This window comes from Colius striatus, chromosome Z (assembly GCF_028858725.1).
Source record: "Colius striatus isolate bColStr4 chromosome Z, bColStr4.1.hap1, whole genome shotgun sequence".
Taxonomy (NCBI): domain Eukaryota; kingdom Metazoa; phylum Chordata; class Aves; order Coliiformes; family Coliidae; genus Colius; species Colius striatus.
In genome coordinates this window covers 59,055,714-59,074,375 of record NC_084790.1, presented here as the reverse complement: position 1 = coordinate 59,074,375, position 18,662 = coordinate 59,055,714, and the positions used below count along the sequence as shown (strand labels likewise).

The 18,662-nt window shown below is 37.1% G+C and overlaps 1 protein-coding gene across 6 annotated transcripts in view; it reads right to left on the bottom strand.

The window, feature by feature from the left end:
• Nucleotides 1–18,662, bottom strand: part of CNTLN (centlein) — a 267,553-nt gene that overhangs the window by 171,548 nt on the left and 77,343 nt on the right. For all 6 annotated transcript variants that reach the window (XM_062018635.1, XM_062018636.1, XM_062018632.1 and 3 more), the window contains one exon: nucleotides 5,018–5,106. In XM_062018635.1, coding sequence (XP_061874619.1) covers nucleotides 5,018–5,106 — 89 coding nt within the window. The remainder of the gene's footprint in view (nucleotides 1–5,017; nucleotides 5,107–18,662) is intronic.

Sequence of the window (18,662 nt, the reverse complement as noted above, 5' to 3'; positions counted from 1 at the left end):
TATAACAGAATCATATAGTTAGTTTTGTTTCTTTATAAAAATAATTTAAGATCTAATTAAAAAAAAATTGCAAAATGGAAATATATCCTTAGTAAATTATTTATAAAGCTAGTTCTGTGTTCCATGACATGTATCAAGAAGGAAAAGCATCATAATAGTAATGTATTTTTTCTTTCATTTCCAACTTGATTTAATTCATTAGATATTTTACTGCGGCCTCTTATCTTACGTAAGGTTCATAAAATACTAAATATATTTTTACACTAGAGTAGTAAAAAAAATAGTGATATTTTTCCCTAATAGTTTTGCAAACATTTTTCATCTAAAATACACAAGACTCTTACAGTGTTCAAAATATCAGCACTTCAGAACAGACTGCTTTAACATCTGCACATCACCAGGGTTTCCCCCAAGGATTTTTAAATGATGCCTGCCTGTGCTGAATAAAGTGCTAACTTGCACCTTGCATTTCAAACTGTGTCCTGAGCAGCCATCCAGTTGGTACAACACCAGCTGAATTCCCAGAGGCCACTGTTCAATCAGGCTTGACTGCAATTATCATGTCAATATTTTGTGCTCCGATATGCAGATATGCACACATGCAAGCTGCATAATACCTTCTTCTCCATGGAATGTTGACTTATGTTCAATGTTCTGAGAATTTTTAATGAAACAGGATATTAAACTTTCATCAACTGTAGAAAATCACAATTATTTGACCTTAGACAGAAAGGTTGTACTCTTATGCTCTATTATTCTGTCCACTTTATTGAGTGATAATAACTAGGGTGTCCACTTTAGTTTAGACTCAGAGTGACAAAACAGCAACGGCCTTTAAAAATGTCTTAGACCTTGTTTACTTCCTCATTTGCTTGTAATGTCGTTTCCTGTCAATTTGCACAAGAATAAAATGGTAAATGTTTTAAGAAAGCTTTTGCAATCTATTTATCATTCCTTCAAAAGAGGCAAGTTGGTTTTTGAAATTCTTTTTCAATTAACATTAGCCATAACATCTATATTGCTCATTCACAAAGCACATTCATTTGTATTTTTACATAAAAAGTACTTGTCATTCTTAGTACATCTGCATGTCATCAGTCAGTGAGAAATCTATGTCAACCTGTTTAGTGTTTCTTCCACAATTTCCTTCTCACAGCAGGCAGCAAACCACTGTGTAAGTTCCTGTGATTGTCTTTACAAAATCTCTTTTGAGAAACTGATTGCTCTTCAGCTAAGTTTCTGCCCATTTGTAGACCTTTAGACAAATATAACTCACCTGAAAGAACACCAAAACTCAATCTAACAAAATTCACTAACATTCAGGTTGCCACTGTGTTTTAGGTGGCCTCAAATGATAAATTCAATCTTGCTTTTTGTTAAGAATTGCAAGACACTGTAAACTTGGAATCTAGGTGTGGAAAAAGATTTACGTAAACATGCCTGCCAAATGTAACTATCTGCAAGGATATTATCTAGCACACTACAATTCCCATTTACATCTACCAAGACTTGTATTTCTGTTTGATCATTAATTGATCCTGCTACATCTTCCTTCCAGAAGAAAGGAAAGGAGTCAGCTAGAAGCCTTGGAGAAAAATAAAGTCATTGACCTGTCAAGATGTCACATATTAGAAAATTCTTAAAGGATAGCTCTCAAAGTTTACAAAAATATTTCAAAACCTTTGATACTCTCATCTGAATTGCATCTCTATTTGAGTTTACCCATGCTTTTACCTGTAAAAGGTACTTTCTACCACTTTTTTTTTTTTTTTCAAACTCATCATCAAAAAGAATGTTTAAAAAGGCAGTGGTCTAGAAATAGCATGCTCTTTACATAATACTTAGATCAATAGTATTTAAAGCAGCTGAAAAGTATACTAACATGAGTAGTACTTTTACAATGGCTTGTTTGAAAATACCTGGAGGCTTTTACATATCCCAAAGGTATTTCTCATTTGCACAGTAAAGATATTTTTTTGTTTATAGCTAAATATTAAAATGAGAATACAGTTACACTTATCCAGCAAGAACTGCAAAGACTGCTGAAAAGTAAAATATCATTGGTGTATTACAGGAATCAACAGAACAGCCATAAAAAGGTACCAGCAATATTTTTACAATTTTAAGGCAGGCAAACTTCTATTTCAGGACCATGAAAGCACTTCAAAATAGCAGACAAATAATGGAAACCTACTATTAATTCCCCTCTATGTACCTCAAATTATGCCTTTTACATTTTCCTGGTTTGAGAAAAAGATACTATAAGAAATTGTCTAATGCTATAAATACAAATTAATGCTACAACTATAAATTACCTGACTGTATGACTAGTACTGCTCACTAATTTCTCCTAATACATTTTTTTTCTTTTTTCTTAATTTCACATTCACGGTGTACAATGTTGTAAGGAAACATTTTGCCCTGTCACTCCTGCATCTTTTTATTTCTGTTACTGTAATCTGCAGTCAATTCAAAGACTGAAATACACTGTACAATATTGTTTGGTTCATTATATATATGATCTAGGACACATACAACTACACTTTCTTAGATTCTGTCTGCTACTATTAGGTAGGTGGCTTCTGATCTTGTGTAGTCTATACTGAAGACCTGGTAGGCACTGCAAGTTTCTTGGTTATGGAATTTTTAGTGGAAAGAATGCACTTAAAAAAATGAAGCTATAAAACCATTATTTGTAACCATGTCAAAAACAGAAGCAACAAAATATTTAAGTCCATTTCATTCTGGTTTGTATCTATCTCAAAATTCCTTAGCAAGCCAGCACAAGATGGAAAATAATACCAATTTTTATATGACTGGGTCAATGTTTTTCCTAATATAGATAAGAACGGAAAAAAATCTCTGAGAAGATTCAAGCCGCTTTTTATCAGATTCAGTGTAAGTTTTCAATTTCCAAGTCTTCTCCAATACAACTGTGTAAAATATAGGTAATATGCTGTGAGTAGCACAGATTTGCCAAATGACATGTTTTGAGAATCATTTTGCTTATAATTGTTACTAGGTAATCCAATCTCTTTACCAGTTAAAATCACATATTTTTCCTAGATTAACAAGGCCAGAAAATCGCTTGTCCTGTTATTTTCTGGACAGTAGCCATGGTAGATAACAGATTTCCTGGAAATCTGATCAAAATACTGGAACTGAGATAAATTGACAATGTAGCAATTAAAACAAACAAAAAAAACCCCTACTATAATGTAGTGAGTAAGATGAGAACTTTTCTGAAATTATTAAGTATAAAGAGATACAGTCATGAAACAGAAACTACTTAGGAAAAGATTATCGAAAGTTACAGCTGGAAAAGTTAAGAGACAATATACAGGGCTGTAATGTGCTTATGCAGAAGATTCACAAGTTGGGCTAGACATTTTTTCCAGAGAGACAATTAGACCATTCCCAGGCAAAATAAATGAAACTGCAACAACTAAAAAGAAAAATACACACTACTGGCTCTATCTGTCAAATCAAAGCAACCTCAAAGTTCAAAGTCATGATTAATAAAACTCCTGTCTACCACTACCTTCATTAAAATATGACAAAATATTATCATGAAATAAGTAAGAATCTGCATTTCAATATAAATGAGAGGTGCTTTAAATCTTTACGTTTTCCTCATATAATAAAACTACTTCCCAAATCAAAACATGTAAGCAATGAGTAAGGAGTACATTGTCCTAAGAACCAAGTTACTACTCTCTGTCGGTTAAGCATGCCAGTAGAGAGACAGAAGTTATTTGACATCATTGTTGATTATCACACATGAACTATCAGGTAATAACTGTATTAAAACAAGGTACATCTGCTTATATAATAAATTTCTTCCTCTGGATACGAATGCTTTAGAGTACTAGCTCTACTTATATGATCATACCATATTTTTTGACATAACCTTCACTGCATTATACAATACAGAAAAATGAGACAACACTAGAGTGAAAGCACTCCAAGCTCAAGAACTTCATGCTGTATTTTCAGAAGTGGAAGAACATTCACAGGTTAGGTCCAGAATGCAAAGACATGAACAAATAAGACAAGTCTTTCGAGATCAAAGCACTGAACAGGAACCCAAGGGAGCTAGGACTTCTCCTAGCAATATGATAAGGTTCCCAGGTAACACTGACAAGCCATTTAAAGAAGTTAACATCCATATTTTACTTTTTCAAAATCCACTTTTGATTTTAAAAAAGGGAATCATGGCATCCTTTAGACCATAAGAAAAAGACACGTTTGAATTCTGACAGTCACGTTACCCACTCGTTCACGTTCTCCTTATCTTCAGCCTACAAAAATTCTGAATTTGTAAATTTTAGCATTCTAAAACAATCCATCAAATATTGTGATGACTAATTAGCATTTATAGCAATCAGATGACAATCAGTATCTAAGTTCCATAAAGAACTTATTAATATTCTCAGAGGACTAATAATTTAACTGCATAGTCATTTCTTCTCTTATCTCATCTCAGCTTCTCACTTCTTTAAGACTACAGATAAATATAACATATACAGATAATTGTTATCCAACCACTTATGACACCGGTAAATGTTACTTACCTTCTCTTGCTCTTTCAATAGAAAAACAGAACATGCTAGTACACTCATAATTGAAAAATTTAGTTCAATTGCAGCACAGCAACCTCACTGAAAAGAGATTTTCAAGTACTGAACGACAGGACAAGAGGAAATGGGTTCAAGCTGCACCAGGGAAAGTTTAGATTGGACATTAGGAAGAACTTTTTTACCCAAGGGGGTTATTAAGTATAACCAGGCTGACCAGGGAGGTGGTAGAGTCATCATCCCTGGATACTTAAAAGACAAATAGATGAGCTGCTGATGAACATAGTTTAGTTTAGTGATGGGATTGGCAGTGTGAGGTTAGTGGTTGGACTCAATCCTAAAGGTCTTTTCCAACCATAATGATTCTATGATTCTATGATTCAATCCATACCAAAAAATTTGCTTTTTGTTTTAGCACCATGTTAAATCTTTAAACTCACCTTTCTACAACCAAGCTGACAGCTTGAGTAAGATCTGGACTCGACACTTGGAGATGTTTCCACAGGGACCATACAAATTCTTTATCAGCCTTAGAAAAAGGAAAAAAAGACAAAAATGTATTATATGTATGGTACATCTTGTATGGATGAAAAAGTTCTAATGTACATATTCAGAAGACAATCTAAAAAAAATCCTGATTCTAGTGAGAATTTGCTACAAGATACTAACTATCCCGTAACTCAAAAAATATGGCAAAAAGTTCTTTTGAGCAAACACAATTTTAATCATATAGAATTTTGAAGGAACTGGCAATTTTGAAGCTGGTACTGGCAGCTAGGCCTCTTCAACAGGTAAAAACCACTAGTGCAGTGTAGTCTACCTTTTACTGTTTTTTTAAATGTTAAAGAGAAATAGAATTAGCATGAGGACAACATGTGACCTAAAAGGAAAACTAACACTTAGAACTATCACTTTCCCTGTTTCCTTCTGCCAAGTTTCTGGAACTTAAGCTACTAAAATATCACAGGTATCATTAGCTAACCTGAATCTCACTAAAACTGGCTTAACGAACAACACAGAATCTCATCTCTGCACAAGTCTATCTTAATCCTGATGATTAAATGTAACTGAAGACCTGAGTTCCTACCTTGACTTCCATTGTTTGATTTCTCTATAAGTTTCCCACTTCGCTTTTTCATTCCCTGATTTCTCATTTTTAATGAATAAGAACAGATTGTACCGTTGGTCACAATACTGTGAGTCCATGACCTGAATAAGCTAAAAGCAACGGTCATCTATGACAGAAACCAGCCCAACAGAACTAGAGGCTTGACAGGCCTCAGAAGAGTCAATAAAGACCACGTACAGCATGACTAGAGTAAAATTTCATGTGCAGAAATTGCGATTTTTATTTTTGCCATCTTTTCATTTGCTCCTGATCAGTTTTCCCTTCCAGTAAGCAGACATGAACTTTACCAACAATGCCAATTACAGCACATGACAATAACTCCATCTTAATGTTTATCTTCAGACCAAGACAAGTATCTTCAATACGAAATCAAAAGATCTCTCTAAAGCTTTTATCTGATTTATCACTGCCCTGAATCTAAATGATTTTTAACAAGACCTAAATACTGCAAGAGCTAGATATAGTGAATCACAGAATCAACAGACTTTGATTATAGGAAAAAATAGGATAGATGGCGGTAACTTTTTTTAAAAAAAAAAAAAAAGTTTAAAAGTGGCTTGCTTTAAAATTTTGAAATTTTGAATTTTAAAATTGCATAGAGAAATAAGGCAATGCATAAGAAGAAAACATAAGAAAAACACTAGGTAAGCAAGAAGAAAGATGGTTTATGATTTCTGATTTTAAAAACATCTTCCTCTTTCATCTACTTTAATTTCTAGTTTAGAATTTAGATAAATCTTTAAATACCATCAAATTCTTCAACCAAAAAACTTTATGAAGATTTGACACCTTATTAAGGTATCATTGTAAACCCAGAAAATCTCACCCGTCTACTGCAAGAATGCATATAACTAGCTTTCTGATTGTGTTATGAAGTACATAAAGCAAAGGCTCAGGCCAAAAATCATAGAATCATAGAACAGTAGGGTTGGAAGTGACCTTTAGAGACCATCTAGTCCAATCCCCTGTAGGTCAACCTAGATCAGGTTGCATAGGAACATGTCCAGGTGGGTCTTGAAGACCTCCAAGGAAGGAGATTCTTGTAAATCAAGACTATTATCAGCTTATGCAAACTGGACTAGAGCAGGTTTAAAGTGTTGGTAGGGAGACTTAAATTTCTGGTATTTCTAAAAGAAATTAGGTACAAAATCCTTGAAAGGAACATTTTTCCCTAATTAAATTACTCTCTTCTAAATTGAAAGTCCCCTGGTGTGTGCAAGCAAACAGATAGTGACTGGATTATGATGCACTATTGTGCATGACCACATGCACTTTTTGAATAAAGACAACACCAAAACTAACCCATCTATCATATAAGAACTCAAATTACTTCACATGAGTATCCAAGTCTTTATTCAGTATAAGGGCTAAAAATAGTCATTTTCAGCTAGGAATTAAGTTAAAGGTGATACTGAAAGGATCATATTAACTAGGTTACAGTCCAGGCCAACCACATGGCTGTCCACATCTTTCTAAAAAAAAAAAAAGTATACAACCTCTCATTGTTTGCTATCACCTTATGCCACTTAATATCCTCTGCTTATATAAATCTAGTCTGAAAGACTACAAAAAGCATTTCATTTTTTCATATGTCCTCAAAAAAAGTCACCATTTCCTGAAAGTGTCTTCCCATGCCACTTAAAAAGTCACAACATGTATACATTGTGAAACCAGGTATGATGTATTGTTTCTTATCCAGCAGAAACAGAATTAAAAATAAAAATCTTTCAGACTTGTAAAAATGACTGAAGGCTTCCAAAAAGCATTAGGATCTACATACTACACAGATTCTGAGTATTTTCCACATCTCAAAATACCTTGTATTTACGCTGGGCATCCATCAAAGAAAAAACACAAAGTCAAACAAAAACTCGCTAAATAATAGCATGGGAAATGCAATTTCTTTTCAATTAATTGGAAGGACAGTAAGTCAGTAGTTCTTAGACTCTAAATGACACCATTTCAAGTATAAGGAAATCACTGAACCATAATGGAGAAATAAAACCCTCTATCTAATAAACTACATCTAATTTTGAAATTATTTCAATTCAAATCTCTCAGTTAATCAGCAATATGGAGAGCGGAAACGAACTGCTAATAGTACTTGGATATCTTCTAACTGTGCCTGGATATCTTTAATGCACAATTCACTGTGTATTTTTACAGTACACTACTTAAAATCACTAAGAAATAATTTTGAAGGCCATTAAGCCATTTTAGCACAGAGAAGTCCAAATATAACAAAGTGCCAACAGTTTTCCACCTGCAAATACTCAAAAAGCTTGTGTCAAAAGAAAAACCAAAAAAACCACCAAAGTTTCTAATGGTGATTTATGAGCTGGTAAGCTTTGTTCAGTTCAGGGAGTTTTGCCTGCTTAACAATTTGGATTTGCTTACCATGATACTTTCTTAGTTCTTCCCTTTACTGTCCTGTCTACAAGACCTCAGAAGCAGCTGTTGAGTTTTCTGCTTATTTATTTATTAGGATAGCTGAGAGACTTGCATTTCTGTATGACTCCAAGAAGCACTATCAAATATCACAAGACTTTGTATCAGCAGCCACAGACAGCTGCCTGTTGTCCTACCCTGCAGGTTCTTACATGTTCCAAGTCCCAGCTGAGCAACAGAACAAGGTATCACAAGCAGACAATAGAGCACAACTTTCAGATATGTACTTCTAAGGACAGCATTCCTGTGACAAAAATGGAAAAGTGCAATAACATACACTGAACTGTTCCTAATGAACAACTATGTACAAAACATATGTAAAACACAAGATGAAGGAAATATGCACATCTCTCATGTGACTTGTGTTGAGTATCCAACTTGTATTGAGTTTGTAGAGATTTAGTTTCTACCTAAACTTTGCCAAGCCTCCCAGAAAATGGCCTTTTGATAATACATAAAATATGAATGCTGTCTTCCTAAAGAGGACATAGACCCTTCACATACAAACAATCACTTTTAACGGAATAAGTAGTTCAGATTAACCTCAAAACACTTACAACAATTCCACAAACAGACTACTTTCAAAGTTGTCACAGGAAGGTTAAAATCAACTAGAAGTTGTACTCATGTCAATTACATTGCCATACCTTAGAAACAAAAAAAAACCTTCCAAAGTCAACTGGAAGTAAGTAAAAAAATCACTGGAATTTCCACAACTGCAGAACAATATAATTTAAACATATGTTTATTTTTGACAATGGAAGGAAGTAGTATTTAAATTTACTACTGCAATCTATGATTGAGCACACATAGAACTATAAAGCAATGGTATATCAGCAGATATTCTGATCTAAATCAACAAATACCTTTCACTACATATTTGTGTTTCTGTAAATGCACACACAAAAAAGTAGCATCCTACCTAAGAGGACTTCTGTTAAAAGAGTAAGGACACAAATGCATCTTAAAATACATGTTATCAGTAAAAAAACAGAACATCATCTGCAGGCAAAAATCCGTGAACTGTATTACACAAAAAGAAAGTTTACCTGGAAATGTACAAAACTTCTCATTATGACAATAAGACATTTGTAAAAAAATTTTAAATAAATGGTAAGTTATCATAAAATGTGACTTTCTTCTCTTTAACATGCCAAACATTTTAATACTTAAAAACTGTTTCATTTAAATCTATAAGTAAGAAGCATATTACCTAACAGAATAAGTATTAGCCAGAAATTAATACAGTTTCAAGATTAAAAGAAGTTTAAATAGCCTTTTTAAGCTCTTGGCACACATAATGGACTTGGTAAGCCTGAATGATCTTGGGAGCCAAACAATTTCTTCCGAAAAAGGGCTGCTTAGACTGTCTGAAGTTGGCACAGAAAAACACTGCAGCTGTCAGGGTCTGGGATGTATCAATCTTCAGCATACCCAAGGAACATTCAGCTTACTCAAGTGTACATTAACAGCTCAAGAGGTCAGCAAGAATGTACCTTGAACAGCTGAGAACTTACATACACTAGGCAGAACACAGATGTCATTTGAAAGTTAGCAAAAATTACTCATTAAAACTAAGATTATTTACAACACATCTAATGTCAGATAAAGATGCCCATCCTGCAGTCAAGTTTGCATGCCAGAAAAGTACTATGAAATAAAAAAGACTGCACTGTGTATCTCCTGAAAAGTGAGATTTCCTCAGCCTACAGTGACAGTAGTTACAGTTCATCATTGTATCGAAAGACATACAGAAATGAAGACTAGGCCTTTAATGTGTTCTTTGCAAAGGAAACTAGATTTTTCTTACCTATTTTTAACAGTAGAATGCTCAGAAGCAGGAACAAATACCATGAGCCACTGACAGAAGTTATATGGCATGACTAGTTACAACAGAAGTATTTGCTTGCAAATGAAATCAGAATGTATTAAACACTAGTACTAAATCACAAAATAAAGAATCCCTCTGGTTTATAAGCAGGAACAAACAAATATTCCTATTTAAATTAAAACACTTCTCTTTTGAGAGAGAAATCTAAGCATAAACACTGCTATGGACATTTCACACTGAAAGTATGTAAAACTGTATCAATATTACATCCAGTTATTTCTCTAATGGACATTAAAGGCTATCTAAATATAGAATGTTTTGGGCATTTTTACACTGCTTATCAAGGAGAACTAGCTGGTATTCTTTTAAAGACATTGAATTGCTATAGGAAAAGCTTTTAAATTAGCAGTGAGAGAACTGACAATAGCATTGGAGCATCCTTTTTTGTCTTCTCACAGGAGCTATACATTCCTGACAGTTCAAGTATTAAATTTGCATGTAAGTCTAATTTTTGTTCATGTGTCTATCATGCATTGAGAACAACTCCTTTAGTGTAAATTCATATATCAAGTGTCTCAGTTACCTATGGTTTGAATTCGGTACTCTTGAAGTTTTCCTGTATGTATTTCAAATCTTATTAAAATCTTATTAGTAATGCTCATGTCATACTTTAAATTTTTATAGCATTATAAATTATTATTTACTAATTAGGAAGATACTGGAATTAGGAAGGGGATTGGAACATCTTTCATATGAGGAAAGGCTGCGGGAACTGGAGCTGTTTAGTCTAGGAAAGAGGAGACTGAGGGGTGATCTTATTAATATGTACAAATATCTAAATGGTGGGTGTCAGGAGGTTGGGACATCCCTTTTTTCTGTAGTAGCTAGCAACAGGACAAGGGGTAATGGGATGAAGCTGGAACACAAAAAGTTCCACTTAAACATAAGAAAAAAACTGTTTCACTGTGAGGGTGACGGAGCAGTGGAACAGGCTGCCCAGAGGGGTTGTGGAGTCTCCTTCCTTGGAGGTCTTCAAGACCTGCCTGGACATGTTCCTATGTGACCTGATCTAGGTGAACCTGCTTCTGCAGGGTGGTTGGACTAGATTATCTCTAAAAGTCCCTTCCAACCCTACCATTCTATTATTCTATGATACTGTCTTCTGAAATCTGGGAGAACATAACTCAGAACTGAAATAAATGACAAAAAACAGAATCCAAACAACCTTTTCTTCCCCATCAACAATTAGTAGAAAATCACAAAACACAAACTCTCATTTTAGTTTTTTACTCAGTAGATACCTCCAAAATGGAAAACAAAACAGATGAGAGGACAGCGGGATCTGCTGGTCTACTGTTTAATAAGAACTCTAGAACAACCAGATACTGTGAATTTTCTGTATTATGAAATAAATATTTCAATACAAAGTGAAATAGCCATGACTGTCAGCCTGGAAGAATTCATATGGAATTGAGAAAAAAAAAAAGGCATGAAACATTGTGGTTGGTAGAAGTACTGAAACATCTGCAAGTCTTGTTCATACAAATTGTTTCAGACTCCCCTAACAGCTACTATACTTCTGACTAAAGAGCTCAAGCTTTTAATATACATATACCTTTCACATGGTAGTGACAGAATTGCATGTCTCAGAAGACTTTTAAACTTACACTGTTCTACGCTGCCAGTGCAGACTCTCATAACTCTACCGTGTTATTGTTTCTTTGTGATTTCAAGTCTCATATTATAAATAAGAGGTATTCTCTCTACAACCCACCCAGTCCCGCTGAGCAGTCACAGTACAGAATACTCTTACACTTTATAGAACCTATCTTTGAGGTGCTACACTTTTCAACAATCTAGAAAGTTGCTAGAAGACTGATCAGTACCTCACGAGAAAACTTAGTGCCTTATACACATCAGGCTGTAATTTCAAGTTCACAAAAGTAATTCACATAGCATATGTATATATGCATATATGTAGAATATAAAAAATTGTGAACAGATAAAAATACACACACGTACACTCCCCAAGAGATTGCATCCTTACTCACAAATTTGTTGAAAGCAAATAGTCACCACAGAAATAATATGTTATTGTGTTATAAGGCTGATGCAGAAATAGTGGCCTAAGCAAAAATACTAGATGACTTACACTAAAAGATGTTGTCATTACATGTGATTACATAAACAGACTCACAGACCAATTCATCAGTATGACAAAATGACAGCAACGCACTTAACTGAATAATTTTATTACACATTCTTAATTGACATAAATAACTGAGTCATTGTGGCATCAATGGAAAAGAAATACAAGATATTTCCTGGCTCATGATGACCTAGGCAATGAATTAACATCACAGAAGTCAGATCAGTACCATCACTGGAGGACATGACAAAAAAAAAACGTTTTAAGTGGTAAAGAGGAGTTATCAGACATGGATCTATGACAATGTAGTGGTTTTGTGTGGCCAGGTTCTGGCAGCAGGAGGCTTCAGGGGTGGCTTCTTTAGGCAAAGAAATGATTTCATAGTACTTTCCAGTACAGATAGAATATTTGTACACCTTCTAAGTCATGAAGTAAACAGCAAATGGAAACAGTTGCAACAGTACACATTTAATAATAACAAAGAGTATATTAAGTCATTCTCTAAGTGTACCTCTCCCTGAACCAAATTATATTTTGACAGGAGAACCAGACCTGTTACAGCCACTCTACTCCTTGCTTAATCTGTAACTACATGGCAAAAGTTAACATTCACTGAGGCATCCTCAGTGTAGTTGGAAAAATCACAAAGAAGATTCTACTTGTCCACACATAAATCACAACTTCCTTTGCTGACAAACAGAAATGTTTTTTTGTTCCCATAAAAGGCACTTCTTCATTCATGCCTATCTCACAGCAGTCCAAGTACCCAGTGACTGAAGGAAAGGTAGTATCACACTCTTTTATAAAACGGGTAAAATGAGGACCGTGGGAACCACTGACCAGTCAGCATCACCACAAAGTGGCCAGTAAAATTATGGAACAGATCCTCCTGGAAGCTATGTCAAGGTATATGGATGACAAGGAGGTGACTAGAGACAGAAAACATGGCTTCACTAAGGGAAAATTGTGCCTGACTAAGTTAATGGAGTGATTGCACCAATGGACAAGGAAAGAGCTACAGATTTAATCTACCTAGGTTCCCATAAAGTCTTTGATATAATCTCCCAGAACATTCCTGCCACTTTCTAAGAAAGATATAGGTTTGACGAAAGTACTCTTGGATAGGTAAGAAATTGGCTGGATGGCCCTGTCCAGAATTAATGCTTCAATGTCCAAACAGAAACCAGGAGTGAGTGGTATCTCCCAGGGTCCATACTAAGACCAATACCATTTAATACCTTCATAAATAGGATACAGGAGGATTGAGAAAATGTTCTCTCCGCAACTGGTGCAGTTTCTGGACCAGTGGGAAGGTAGGTCATCTTGAGAGACACTGACAAGACTGAGGACTCAGTCTGCACCCAGGTCAGGTCAAACCTCATATCAATTCAGACTGGGGGATGAATTGCTTGGGAGAAACTCTTCAGAGAAACACTTGGGTTTATCAGTAAGACAAAAAAAAAATGGATAGGAGCCAGAAACATGCACTTGAAGCACAGAAAGACAAGTATATCCTGAGCTGCATCAAAAGAAACATGGCCAGCAGGTCAAGGGAGGTGATTCTCCCTCTCTGCTTCTGGGAGATGCCACTTGGAGTACTCAATCCAGCTCTCTGGACTCCAGCACCAGAAAGATATGGCTCTGTCAGCACAGAGCCACAGGAGAGCCACAAAAATGATCAGAGGTCTTCACTCTTCTGTGAAGAAAGGCTAAGAGGGTTGAGGTTGTTCAGCTGAGAGCATAGAAGGCTGCTCTGTGACTTGACTGAAGCTTTTCAATAACCAAAGAGGGCTTGTAAAACTGAGACTTTTTACTATGGCCTGTAGTGACAGCAGAAGGAACAACAGTTCTGAAGTCAAAGAAGTTAGATTTAGACTGGACCTAAGGAAGACACCTTTTATGACATGGGCACTGGAACAGGCTTATGATCGGATTCCCCATCATTGGAAGTATTAAGGTCAGACTGGACAGGGTTTTCAGCAACTTGATCTACTGAAAGACATCTCTGCAAACAGCACAGGCATGAACTAGATGATCTATAAATGTCCCTTCCAATCCAAACCATTCTACAACTATGATTGCTATACTAAATTTTAGATTCCTACTCACATGCTAAGGCAATTTGAAATAGTCACACAGACATATTACAAATAGGTAACTGCTTTATCAAGTGCAAAAATATTCCGCATTTCTTTAAAAAAATCTCACTCTCAGCTAATTTTCAGTTTTACTCAAATAACCGTAAGAAGTATTTTGCAGAAGGAAAGACTAGGTATGCAAAAATTACAGTTAAAATTTGACAAAAGTAAAAAAAGCAAAAGAAAATAAAGGAACTTCACTATTCAACAATGCTATTTCTGTCTATGATACATAAAGATGTCTATGGCCTTTACTAACAACACCTGTACTAATCAGACCCATGTGATTTAAACTCCTTATGGCAAAGTGTAAGAGCATAAAATAACAAAAAAACAACCTTAAAGCACTAAACGGTTAGTATCCCTTGGCACCAATAAATACGTGGTCTTGGCTTAATCATTAATAAAAGAAATTAGTATTTAATGAATGGCAGCATTAAACAGTTTGCCCTATTTTGAAAGAACTGGACGGAAATCAACAATTCATTCAGAAGATAGACTAATGTACTCACATTTTTATACCAAGATTGCAAAAAAATTTAAAGTTTTTGTCACAAAGTCCAATGAATAAGAACTAAGTTGACATAAAAACACATCACTAGGGAAGAACTACGTCTTCCTTAATTTAATATTCATTTCAATTCTCAGTCGTTGATTTGAAAATATTTCTAACATGTACAATTTAGCTCAAATAGCTATTAATGTATCATGACACAATGTAATTTTTGCATTGTTCATGTTTTGCAAGAAAGGAAAGGGGTGGTACGTGTAAAACTATGTGTAAATCAATGTTATCATGGCTACATTAGATTTTCAGCGGGTGTCCTGGATATTAAATTGGTCCAGAAGGAAAGAATATATCTGGTTTCCAGCTAATAAAACATTTTTCATAAGAGTTAGTTATATCAATTCAATCTGTTACTAATGCTAGTGATACCAAATAGATTAATTTACATACCTCCCTGACCCACAATGTGCTCAAAACAAGACAGTTGAGCTTTGTACAAAGTACTGATCTTATTTTGCAAACACATGATAAAACAGAACAGGATGACCTCAACGGGTCCATGTACAGTTTTTTCACAGCAAGTAGAAAATGTGGAACATGAAATAAAGCCAACAGCAGTTGAAGCCCATGTCACTTTACTTTCCACAGAGTAACAGCCCACATTCCTTGGTCCTCTTCTACACAAAATTGCCTACAGATACACACACACAGTTCTTACAGACTTCTCTCCAAACCCTGACAAGAAAAAGATGTAACAGTAACAGCAGCTACAGGAAGATCTCTTTCTTCCCCATTTGTGTTTATCATCATTTGACAGAAGCTGGGGAAATTCTACCAGAGAATCCGTTGCAGCAGAACACTTACAGACAGATTACTGAGCAGTTTGACTAACATAGAATTTTCTTTTTTATTTATAAACAGCATTTATACATTGAAAATCTTAAGTAGCAGTATCCTTTCTTTGACTAATGTTAAGGTCAGACCACTGGAGGCTGATAGACTTCTATAAACTGTGCAGAGTGTCATGCAATAGTGTACTCTTCAGAGACTTGTTACTTAGTCACAGATAGATACACCTATAAATTCCTGACATGGAAAAGCAGTAGGCATTACAACTATCATTGACAAGAACAGCACATGAGCTGGAGGAGATAACACTAACAAAAGCTCTATAAAAACAGCATATATAAACTGCAGAAAGTAAGTCAGAGTACTTATTTTAGCAGAACTATAAAGTTAGAAGTCATAGAATCATAGAATGGCAGGGCTTGGAAGGGACCTTTAGAGCTCATCTAGTCCAACCCCCCCTGCAGGTTCACCTGGAACAGGTTGCATAGGAACATGTCAAGGCGGGTCTTGACGACCTCCAAGGAAGGAGACTCCACAACCCCTCTGGGCAGCCTGTGCCACTGTTCCGTCACCCTCACAGTGAAATAGTTTTTTCTTATGTTTAAGTGGAACTTTTTGTGTTCCAGCTTCATCCCATTACCCCTTGTCCTGTTGCTAGGTACTACAGAAAAAAAAGATGTCTCAACCTCCTGATACCCACCACTTAGATATTTATAAATGTTAATAAGATCATCCCTCAATCTCCTCTTCTCCAGACTAAACAGCCCCAGTTCTCACAGCCTTCCCTCGTATGAAAGACGTTCTATACCATTGATCATCTTGGTGGCCCTGCGCTGGACTCTCTCCAGCACTACCCTGTCCCTCTTGAGTTGGGGAGCGCAGAACTGGACACAGGACTTCAGATGACGCCTCACTAGGGCAGAGGGGAAGAAGAACGTCCCTCGACCTGCTGGCCACACTCTTCTTGATGCATCCCAATATACCATTGGCCTTCTTGGCCACGAGGGCACATTGCTGGCTCGTATTTAGTTTATTATCAACCAGGACTCCCAGGTCTCTCTCTGCAGAGCTGCCCTCCAGCAGGTCGACCCCCAGCCAGTACTGCTGCATGGGGTTGTTCCTCCCCAGATGCAGGACTCTGCACTTGTCCTTGTTGAACCTCAGGAGGTTCCTCTCTGCCCAACTCTCAAGCCGGTTGAGATCCCACTGAATGGCAGCACAGCCTTCTGGGGAATCAGCCAGTCCTCCCAGTTTGGTGTCATCAGTCAACTTGCTGAGAGTACATTCTGTCCCCTCATCCAGGTCGTTGATGAAGATGTTGAACAAGATTGACCCCAGAACCCATCCATGTGGAACTCCACTGGCCACAGGCCTCCAACTCGATTCTGTGTCATTGATTACCACCCTCTGGATTCTGTTATTCAGCCAGCTCTCGATCCACCTCACTGTCCACTCATCCAAGCCACACTGCCTGAGCTTTCTGATGAGGATGTTATGGGAGACAGTGTCAAAAGCCTTGCTGAAGTCAAGGTGGATGACATCCGCTGCTCTCCCCTCATCTAGACAGACAGTTATACACTCACAGAAGGCTCTCAGGTTGGTCAAACAGGATTTCCCCTTGGTGAATCCCTGTTGACTCCCCCTGTCTTTTCCTTCATATGTTTAGTGACAACATTCAGGATGACTTGTTCCATCACTTTTCCAGGGATGGAAGAGAGGTTGACTGGCTTTCAGTTTCCTGGGTCATCCTTCCTACCCTTTTTGAAGATTGCAGTGACATTGGCATTTCTCCAGTCCTCAGACACTTTATCTGTCCTCCATGATTGTTTAAAAATGATAGAGAGAGTCTTGAACTCTACCATCTCATGGTCACTGCAGCCGAGATTGCCTCCAACCTTCACATCCCCAACCAGGCCCTCTCTATTTGTCAGTACCAGGTCCAGCAGCACACCCCTCCTTGTTGGTTCCTTGATCACCTGAGACATGAAGTCATCGTCAACAATCTGTAGGAACCTCCTGGACTGCGTGTGCTTGGCTGTGTGGCTGTCCCAGCAAATATCAGTGTGATTGAAGTCCCCCATGAGGACCAGGGACTGTGATCACGGGGCACCTCTCAGCTGTTTGTAGAAGGCCTTATCCACTTCTTCCTCCCGATCAGGTGGCCTGTAGCAAACTCCTACAACAATATCACCTGCCTTGCCCTGGTCATTAATAAGCACTCTACTCTCTCCTCATCCTCACCCAGGCACAGTTCGGTACACATTAATTGCTCCCTCACATAGAGAGCAACTCCACCTCCACACCTTGTCAGTCTGTCTTTCCTGAACAATACATAACCCTCCATGGCTGTGCTCCAGCCATGGCAGCTGTCCCACCACGTCTCTGTGACCGCAATGAGGTCGTAGCCCCGCATCTGCACCCACATCTCCAGTTCCTCCTGCTTATTCACCAGGCTGTGTGCATTGGTGTAGAGGCAGCGCAGGGGCTTACTCAAACACACAGGTTCCCCTGGGCGGGTGCAGGAGCTTCCTCCCCGGTTTGGCTCTTCCTCAGGGTGGTCAGCCTTCCGTATCTCAGCCCAGTGTGCAGATGAAGGGCACTTGTCATTGCATTCCCTGTCCTGCCCTGTTTCCCAGCTAGAGGGGACAGCTTGTTCTGTTTTGCTTCTCCCCCCACTCCCCAAGTCCCTTACTTTAAAGACCTCTTTATTAAATTTGCTAGTCTATTCCTAAATAATCCAGTGCCTTTACAGGAGAGATCAATCCCATCCGGTCCTATCAAGCTGTAGTCCCCAGGGAAGGATCCATTGTCAAAGTACCCAAAGCCTTCCAGTTGGCACCAGCCTCTCAGATGATTTTTCCATTACAAACTCCTCCTTTATCACCAGTGAACAGGACAGAGGAGAAAATAACCTGAGCCCCTCTACCTGTTACCTGCTTCCCCAAGGATTTAAAATCCATCTGAATCCTGGAGATGTCATGCCTCATGACATCATTCATACCTACATGGAACACAAGTAGGGGGTAGTAGCCT